Below are 10,687 nucleotides of genomic sequence, written 5' to 3'. Positions count from 1 at the left end.
AAGAATTTTCTAGTGAATTGTCTCAATTTCGTCAGGTCTGGTCATTTGCAAAGAAATTGGTCATCTTATCATACTGATCAAGTATCCACAGGCAGCTTTCTAACAAAATAACAGAAACGAAAATAATCCAATGAGAAGGGTTTCATTTCCGATATTTATTTAGTTTTGAAAATTTTAAAAAGAACCCTACACGAAAAGGAACACTATGCACAGGTGTAGGGGACGACTCTTTGTTTGAATGTGTTATTCGGGTAGAGATTTCCAAAAGACTCTAAATTTCTCACAAAACTAATATTTTTATTTTTTTTAAATTAGACTATCACCTCCCGTAATAGTGAGATTTTTATAGAAAACATTCTGTATCTGATGTCCGATAACTCATTTACTTGGCTATTAATATTTTAACAAATTAAAAAACACTTTACAAACTACTTCTGTAAAGATTGTAAGAACGATGATAAATAAAATAATATCTAAATAATATACAATAAAAATTATTTATAAAAATAAAATAAAATAAAATAGGGAAGACAAAGAATAAAAAAGAAATGAAAATAACTATTTGGTAACTAATTATTTCCTAAAAATAGTAAATATTGTACATCATCAACCAAGAACTGTAGCCGATACCGGAAAGATTTTGGCGCTGTACTAGTTTCCCTTCATTTATTTTGCTTTGATATGCTTTTTTGAGTAACTAATTAAGCTGAAACTCAGACCCAAATACTTTGCTACATTTTTCTCAATGTGCTAAATGATAACTTGTTAAGTACTTAAAACTTTAATTAGGCATCTAATTTGTACTGCAGCACTATGAGCCATCAAATTAAAAAAAAAAATTATTATAAAAAAGTATTACAAAAATTGCCAAGGAGGCTATGTATGTGGGGTAAACGAATGTGCACATTATATTTTGGACCAATGCAGTTCAGTATTTTCAAGAAAATTTTATTTTAAAGAAAAAAATTCTTCCTGTTTTTTAACAAACGTTCGCAACATTGCTCTTTTATATGCACATATATTATAAAATATATATTCTACAAAATATTATTATATATCGGAATATTTAAACCAATTATTCTACTCACATTCTTTATTTTTATCCATTGCTGGTTGTAGTGGACTTGAGTCCACAATTGCTTTTGGTGGCGATTGTCTGGGATCGTAAGTATCCGAATTATTACCATCATCGCTACTACCCAGGAATGATGCATTCAACCGTTGTTCACCTTAAATAAATTCAAAATGTTTTGCTTAAAATTTAATATTTTAAAACTCATCGTTTATGTAAATTAAGTTCTTAAGTAAAATCTTAATCACGCAACCAAAAAATTTCATTTATAAAGTGTTAAGTTTACAATTACTTTTGCACTTTTACATTAAGACCGAAAAGCTTTCGGAAATTCTCATTTAAAATTCGCGCGCTGTATATTTTCCGATATTTTAAGTTTATGTAGTTTGGCAGCACTGTCCTTAATTACTATGCCAAAAATGAGCGCGATCTGTCAGACAGTTCGTTTACGGCAGCTGTTGAAACCAGTTCACCTCAGTAGGGCGTTGCGAAAAAAACAATGGAAAAAAATATTGAACAAAGAGTTTGCATCAAATTTTGTGTTTCGAACGAAATTTCGTGTGCAGAATCGTTGCGAATGCTACAAAAGGCTTATGGGGAATCAGTTTTATCGAAAACTCAAGTTTATGAGTGGTACAAAGCCTTCCAGGACGGTCGTACGACCGTCGAAGACATTTCGCAACGCACTACTGAGGTGAACTGGTTTCAACAGCTGCCGTAAACGAACTGTCTGACAGATCGAGCTCATTTTTGGCATAGTAATTAAGGACAGTGCTGCCAAACTACATAAACTTAAAATATCGAAAAATATACAGCGCGCGAATTTTAAATGAGAATTTCCGAAAACTTTTCAGTCTTAATGTATATCAACTGCACTTGAGCTGTGCTTGACTACTAACCTTCCGACATATCTTCGTACGCTTCGTGTAGTAAGATAACGTCTTGAAATGAGTGCTCAAAACCTTTTCCACTCAATTGTGATGTAAACAAACCGTTGCAAGATGAATCTGAGATTATCTCAACAGTTGCTGAACCGGGTGATGAGAATGTTGCAAGTAGTGAGCCACCGAGACTGTGTAATGACGGTGACTTGGAAATTGCTTTTGTTTTTTGTGCTTTTAAGGACTTCAATGCAGATTTTGCTGCTGCTGAAGTTGGTGATGCTGTTGTTGCTTTTGAGGATATTGATGATAGTGAAGTGGCTGTTGCTTTTGAAGCTGCAGAGGATTTCGATGAATTCGACGATGCAGATGACGATGATGAAGAGGATGACGACGATGAAGACGAGGAGGAACTTGAAGATTTTTTTGACGATACAGTTGATAATATTGAAAAATTTGAAGCTATTGATGATGCTGGTGATGCAGAAGAGGAAGATAAAATTGAATTGCTATTCAATTGTATGGCGTGACTATTGTGATGATTTGTGGTATCTACAGTAATCTGCGTAATTCCGTTACTATTATTATTATTATTAATTGTATTATTATTTACAATTCCTTGCGATATTGGCGTTATTGTTGTATTTGGCACTGTTGTTATTATATCGTTGGAATTTGTAGACGTTTGAAACCAACTTGGAAAACTGCCCTTAAGCGTGTCAATAAGATCCTGATCGAGCGTTAAACGCCACGATACAGGGCCGTCCACGCCGTGCGTAGACTCTGCAATAAAAAAGTAAAAAAATTTAATTGATGGCAATATTTTCGAATTTCTTCAATAAAATAAATTGATAAACAATTTTTCGTTTAAATATAGGCCATATAAATAAATCATTTACAAGTTTTTAAAGTTAATACATAAAAATATAAATACAAAATAAGAAAATAAAAAATAATTGAAGAATAAATAATACATAATTATAAAAGTATAATAATAAAAGAAATAAATTTTTATTTAAAATAATTGATTAATTCAAAACAAATAAACAAAGAAATATATAAAAAATATAACTGAATACAATTAAAATTGAAAAGAATGGAAAATATATAGATATCGAAGAATATAGAGTGAAGATAAAGAAAAGTTAATATTTAATTAAGAATAATAAATAATAAATAAAAAATAAAAACTCAGAAGTTATGAATAAATATTCAAACACTTAATACAAAGAATAAGGATTACATAATAATAATTAATTATAAATAATAATAAGTAAAAGCGAATGAGAGGAGGAAATAAAGAAAAAAGAATTTAAGTACAAATAATAGGGAATAATGTACAAATAATAACAAATAATTAAGATTAGAATAAAATTGAGAATTAAGGATAAAAAAATAAGGAGTAAAAAACGAACAACAAAGAACAAAGAATAAGACACACAAAGAAAAAAGAACAATGAAGGAAGAGTGAAAAATAAAGTTAAAAAATCGTGTTACTAAGAGCAAAATTGGGAATATAGGATACAAAATATATAATAGATAAAATAAATAAAGTTCAGAAAGTTGAAAAAAGTTGACATTTAAGAAGAAGGAATATAATTTTTAAAGTAAAAAATTAAAGCAGAAGAAAATAATTTTTAGAAATAAAAAATAAAAAACAAAAAATAAGAAATAAAAATTTAAAACAAGGAATTAAACAAGAAGGAAAAAAAGAAAAGAAAAAACGAAAAGAAAAAAAGAAAAGAAAAAAGAAAAGAAAAAAAGAAGAAAAAGAAAAGAAAAAAAGAAAAGAAAAAAAGAAAAGAAAAAAAGAATATAAAAAAAGCAGAGAGTAGAAACTTGAAAAGAAAGAAAAAAGAATTATTAATAAGGATAAAGAAGTAGTACAAAAAAATACCTATAACTATAAAACCGTTTACATCATTTACTTAAATAATTAAGCCACATATATGCAATATCACCGATAAATGGATCACGCTACTATATGATATTCCTATCAACTACGTAGTTAAGCCTATCCACTTTACATACGTTTGCCGGCATTATTTAAATTAAATCATATGTAAACATTACAGTTCCAGCTAACAGCACTTAAAAAGCAAAAACAAAACAAAATTTAAAACAACACGACAAACTTAAAATAATTGAACTTAACTACATTTAACAAAATTTTTCTAAAAAGAAAAAACTGTATAAACATTTTCAATGCTGACAATACTCTTAATAAAAATTATTTAACCATAAATATATTTCATATCAAACAGTCAAGCATTCTTAGAAAAATATGGTCCATTATTTGTGGTTCAATTATATTCTAAAGTAATTGAAAAACAGCTATCTCTAAGTGGGATGAAAGGAAATTATTTGAATTTTATCAACCGTTTTTTGATTTATATTACGTTCGCTTAAATAAGTTCTGTTTTATATAGCCCCAGTGCGTATGAGTGACAATCATGCAAATTTATTTTAATTTTTTTTTTGAAAAAATTATTTGAAAAATGAAGCACTACTTATAGTTCTGTTTTAAGTTTTTTTGTTATTAAAGTTAAATTTGAATTGCACCATTAATACAATTAAATAATTGTACTGCAGCCACAATTAAAAGCACGAAAAATAATACCACAAAAATGATATTTAAATATGACAAATACAAGTACCGCAAGGCAACCACGCATCACTTACGATGCATTTATATATATATTTATTTTTATTTTTTTTTGTTTTTTGCATATTAAAAAATATGATTTTCACAGACCGAAAATTACAGAACGGCAAAGTTTTAACCGCGTTGAAAACAGAATTATTCTCATTTCTGCTACTACAAAGCACTTTCATATTAAATTAACTACAAGTGCAACATAAAAAAGGAAAACTTTATTTTCATTTTTAATTTGCATTTTATTTCGTAAAAAAAATGTTGACTAATTAAAAATGTATAAAATTTTAACAAACATATTTTTATAAAAAATTTTTATTTTTGGTTTCTTTGCTTGTAACATATAATATTTATATAATTGAGTAAAATTATTTTTATGAATTTATTTCAGAGTCCGCTGAAGTGCAAGTCAAGTGTTTCAATGCGAAAAATTAATTTTAATATTTGTAAAGATATGATTTATTTATATATGATTTATTTTAAAATATTTATTTAATATTTAGTTTTTATTAGGACCACATTTACTTGCTTATTTGAATAATTAACTGCAGTCATCATGATTGTACATATATGGTATATATAAGTCACCTTTTATGACTGACATGCCTTACTTAGGAAATATTCTAACGCTTATTCCGAAAAGGGATGGCCTAAGTACTCTATGACTTAATAAAAATAAACTTTTGATCTAACGGCTACATTTTATTTTGGACTAAATAAAAAAAGAGAACATATGATTTAAAAAGCGAAAAAGAATTACAAACAAAAAAATATATTTTTCGACTGATACATTTAAGACTTAATAAGAAGAGACTGCACATATCATTTAAAAAGCTAAGTATATTTCAAAAAAAAAAACAATAATAATAATAAAGGTGATTTAATGGAAGTTTATATTACACAAAAGCTGTGATTTTTATGAAATTATCAATAAAAAATATAAAATTTTATAATATTAATTATATTTTTGAAAACTATAATTAAAAGTTTATAACCAATAACCAGAAAACTCTTAAAAACTTTTTACACTTGTTGAAAAGGAAAATAAATTAATTGCCTTAAAAATTATTTGAGAGCATTCTTGAAAAGAAACTTTAATGAGTTCCTTAAGAATATTCACAACAAAAGTGTTCATTGTGAAATTGCAATATATATACGAGTATAAAATTCTATATAAAATTTTTGTTCTTACTACAGCTTGTGCTGGTACCAAAAGTTAAGTATTTTTGGCTTATTTTAAGTGGTCTTATTGACCATAGAAAACCCAAAAACCTACTTTAAAAGTCGTTGGAAGCAACCAAGTATGAGCGCTTTATGTACGTAAATGAAGCAAAAGTACTTACGAGAACTGAAATTGGAAAATAGAATCTGTACAAATGTAAGAAAAATAAATTTAAAAATGTAAAAAGTAGAAAAAAGTTAGAAGAAAAGTAAAAATAATAAATAAAACAATAAAAAATAGAAAATACAAGATAAAATTTGCACAAATTTAAGGCACTTGAATAAATTTTGTATTGTTGGGACTGTAAATAAATAGAAAAAGTGTTAAGAGAAGTGCTAAAATTGTTGCTTTAAAATGGAAATTTTCCAATGAAAACTTAAAAAAGATTTAAAATCATTACTTTAGTGTAAAGTTCATATTATGGGTACTCAATTATTGAAAAATTTAATTATAAAAATTAAATTAATTACATATTGGGTACAGTATGAAATTAAATTGAAATAAAATTTAAAAAATTTAAAAATATATTTTTTAATTAAGCATTAAACTTAATAAAAATTGAAAAATTTGTATATAAATAGTTTTTAAGTGAATTTTAGGTTTTTAAGATAAAAAAATATATATTTATAAGGAGGACCAAACTACGAGTATAATAAAATAATTGTATTCTCAGAAGTCAAATTAAATAAAATATTTCAAAATTTTTTAACAAAGATGTGGGTTTAAAATAAAAAACTAGTACTGAAATATTATGCATTTTGTGCAAAATATTCTATTTAATTACGATTTTTTTAATAAGCAAAAATTAATGAAGAATTTAAGTTATAAAATATCAAACGAAAATTAAGGAATAGTTTAAGTAAGAGAAACATTTATTCGAACTTTCACTTTCTTAAACAAAAAAACAAAATATTTTCTATTTAATTGGAAGATAATATTTTACAAATTAGAAAATATTTTAGTGAACTAAAATGAACCAACAAATTGCAGTTGAATTTTCAAACTTTCAATGGAGAAGTATACTTAAAATATCTGAATAACATATACAAAAACCATTATAAGAAAATAATTTTGTTAGTTTTTTATATCATTATTTTCAGTATTAATAAGGATACAAGTTATGAAAAATCAAACTGACCTCAAAAAAAAAGTTAATCAAAATACCCTCGATATCTTTGAAATAATTTTTTTAATTAGCTAATATCGTATATAAGTTTTTTCCATTAAATATTCGTCGATAGATGTATCATTTGACTGAAATAATTTTAGGACTTATGTTGTCTCAAAGTTGGTTCCGACCACTTTTGTGGAAAATTTCATTATTTTCATACTATTTGCAATCTATTTTATGTTTATATGCGCTCAGGAAAATTTAAATACAAAACAATATAAAATAGTATGTAATATTTTTTTTAAAGTATTAATATTTTATCAATTATTATTAGCATATTATTAGCATATTACTATTGGCATATTATTACTATATTATTTTTGTTTATTTTTTATATATATTTATTTAATAAATAATTAATAATATATATATAATTAATAAATATTTAATAAATAAATATATTTATATTATATATATTTATATTATATATATTTATAAATAAGTATTTTTATTCATAAATTTATAAATTAAGGATTTATATATAAATCCTTAATTTATTCTTAATCCTGCAATTGTCATTTGAAGTAAACTAACTACTAAGTTTAGTCAGTATAATGCATGTACAAAAATTGAAATTTTTAAAGCGAAAAAATAATTTCATAACCAAATAACATATTGCAAAATCGATATAAATTTCAATAATATTAAATAAATAAATATACAAAAACAAAATAAAAATAAACATTTAATAAAATATAAACACTTAAAACAAAAATATTTCTTTTTATATTATTATTTTATTTTGTTTTGTATTTAACCCGGAATAACATAAATATATAGAAATATTTAAATTTTCTTGGGCGCATATGAAAATAAAATAGATTGCAAACAGGTGGTACTATTAAAGTCGGGTCAGCAATGCCATTAATGCCAAAATTCATTCGCAGCATCACCCACTGCATCATCTTATGAGCAATTGTTGAATGCAACGCCCATTTCGACTGATTCACTCAAACCAAATGGGACTAGTAAAATATTTTTAAATATTTTTTGTTTTTTCTTTTCATTAGAAAATATATAGGTTGGTTGCATTTGGATTTTGTGGTTAAGTACACTCTACGGAATAGCATAAATTGACCAGAATTGTCAGTTTGACAATATCAATTACAAGTACAAGATGCAAGGACAATAATAATTCTCTTATTAGGATTGTAATGCACCATATTTGAGATTTTTTCAAGTTTTGTTACTACAAAATCAATTTGAATCAATTTCGTTGTTTCCTTCTATTTTTACAATCTACTTAAAGTCACAATTCTCATAGGTTATCAATCAATTTAGAGCCTCAATAACTCAACATAAAGCAATAATGTTAGTAGCAATTCCTGAAGCAATTATGGAGCACATCAATCATGAATGTTGGCGAAACAAAAAAAATTGTTTAAAAAATTTATTTTTATACTGACAAGCGATGAAAAATTGAATTTTAATGAAGTATTTCTGTGAAAACATCCAAAGGTAGACACAAATTGATATTAATAAAATCGTAGCAAATTTGACAATATTGATAGCAGTGAAAATTTAAATTTGTTGAATCAAAATTACTTTCAAAATGATGATGTCTTCGCGTTTTAAATACTACAATAAATTTTTATATTTTATTTATATAATAAATTTTTTATATGGTAATAGGGGTGGTACTGATCTAAAGTTATAAACGTCTTATAAACCATATAAACGTATAAAAACTCGTTTACACAAACTTAATAAATTTACACGATAATTTTACCGTATAAATTAATATCGTATAAATTTACACAGAAACAACAGCTGTTGTTAGTGTTATACAAAAAATATTCAAAGAATATAACACCATTATTGAGAATAGAGGTAATATAAAAAAACATTATATTCAATCGGCAAATGAAACCCATTATCTTTTTCATCTATTTTTTCATTTTTTCTTATATAAATAATATATATATATGATATATAAACACTTATTTATTATTTTTTATATTATTTTTAATAAAAAGCAAATAAAACCTGTAAAGTTTTACTAAAGGATGTTATTGAAAAACTTATCGGTTCAATTTTTTCAATTAAAATCTTAACCAAAATAGTCAAAAAAATGCTTTGCCAATCCTAAAGTTCACTTTCAAATGTGTCATTTCTCACGTAATTATCTGCCAATTAACGATCGATATTTCAAGTATTAATGAGTAAAAAAAAAATTTCTTTTAAATAAAAGAATATGTACATTCATCCAAAACTAAAAATAAGAAGAGGCAATTTGTGCAAGTGGTCTAAAGTCGACAATAAGACGACTGACTGCTGACTGACTGACGACTCATCTAAAGTAGTAGATACCTCAAACTATTTGCGCATAGAGTCACATCACAGAAATGAATGAATGAATGGATATAAAAATGTTTGATTGTACCACTGAGTGAACAATCTATGAAAATGCCAATACCAAACATCAAATACTCAAGATAACAATAAGAAACAAAACATTTAAATAAAAAAAAAATATAAAAATTTTGTACTATTTGAAAAATGGGGGCAACTTTGTTGTGCTCCCAATTTGCTAGGCCTCATCAGCCAACGAACAACACTTAGAAGAATTTTTATAAGAATTTTGAAAAATATTTAGCCAATAGATTTAAAACAATATAGCAAAGTGTTACTTGACTGACGTAAAAATTAATTTTATTTTTTTGTTTTAAATCTAACTTTTAAAGTAATTTTTAATTTTAAAAAAAGTAAAATAGAAGATAAATTCATTGAAAAAAAAATATTTCAAAATATTTTTGTAAAAATCATGTGCTAAGTGCGGCACTTTAATTTATGATTCATCAATGAAAATAAAGCGGGAATATTTTAAAAATATTAAAAGTTCAACATAAAAAATATTAAATAGAAAAGTTTATTTTTTTTTTTTTAAGTTCATGTGAAAAAGTATCTGCAATTCTTTTTAAAACAAATATTATTACAGCATATTGATTTTTCATGTTATTTCTTCATTCCTCTTGTGACCGTTATTGAAAAGTACATTTTCATGTATAAAAGCAACAAGTTTTAACCTTACAGAAACCTTTGTAAGCTTGAAGAGATTTAAATATTCTTTCAGTTCAGTGTTTACATTTCTAGAGAAATCATAGAATGTCAGTAAAAACTTCGAATGGAATTGTCATATATATATGAAAACTGTATTTTTTTAGTTTCATTGATTTTAAGACTTACAGATATTCTTTGAAATCAGTTTAAATATACAATAACAAGAAAAATTTTGCTTGTAATTCCATATAATTTAATTTTAAATTTAATAGATGAAAACGACCATATTTGATTAACTATTTTCACGGACGTGATTTATTCAAAAAAAAAAATTCTTATCATATATTAATGTAATTCAAGCCTACTTAACTTACATCTTTATATTTTAATGAAATGAAAATGCAAAAAAAAAATAAAGTTAGTTCTACTTTCCATTAACAATAAACCAAATCCCCTTGTTTTTGGTAACACATACATCCAGAGCTCAACTTAGTTCAAATATATGCAATAAAGTTCCAATGTATAAATTTATAGCCCTAAAAAGGACAAGAAAAAAGAACTAACCAAAATATTAGATAGTAAGAATATATGAAAAAAAGTGCCAGCTAAAAGCACTGAAAACACGAAAAAATAATTTCGCAAGAACAAACTACAAATATTTTTTATGTTAGCAATACTTGTAATA

General features: G+C 25.1%; 1 protein-coding gene across 1 annotated transcript in view; it reads right to left on the bottom strand.

Moving 5' to 3' along the window:
- Positions 1-1,080: 1,080 nt before the first annotated feature.
- Positions 1,081-10,687, bottom strand: part of LOC119667647 (putative protein TPRXL) — a 69,797-nt gene continuing 60,190 nt past the window's right edge. The window contains exons 2-4 of the mRNA XM_038076954.1: positions 5,953-5,977; positions 1,972-2,736; positions 1,081-1,229 (exon numbers count right to left, since the gene is read on the bottom strand). Of these exons, the coding sequence (XP_037932882.1) occupies positions 1,081-1,229; positions 1,972-2,736; positions 5,953-5,977 (939 nt within the window). The remainder of the gene's footprint in view (positions 1,230-1,971; positions 2,737-5,952; positions 5,978-10,687) is intronic.

The sequence above is a fragment of the Teleopsis dalmanni genome, chromosome 1, assembly GCF_002237135.1.
Source record: "Teleopsis dalmanni isolate 2A chromosome 1, ASM223713v2, whole genome shotgun sequence".
Classification (NCBI taxonomy): Eukaryota; Metazoa; Arthropoda; class Insecta; order Diptera; family Diopsidae; genus Teleopsis; species Teleopsis dalmanni.
This window is presented reverse-complemented; position numbering and strand designations above follow the sequence as displayed.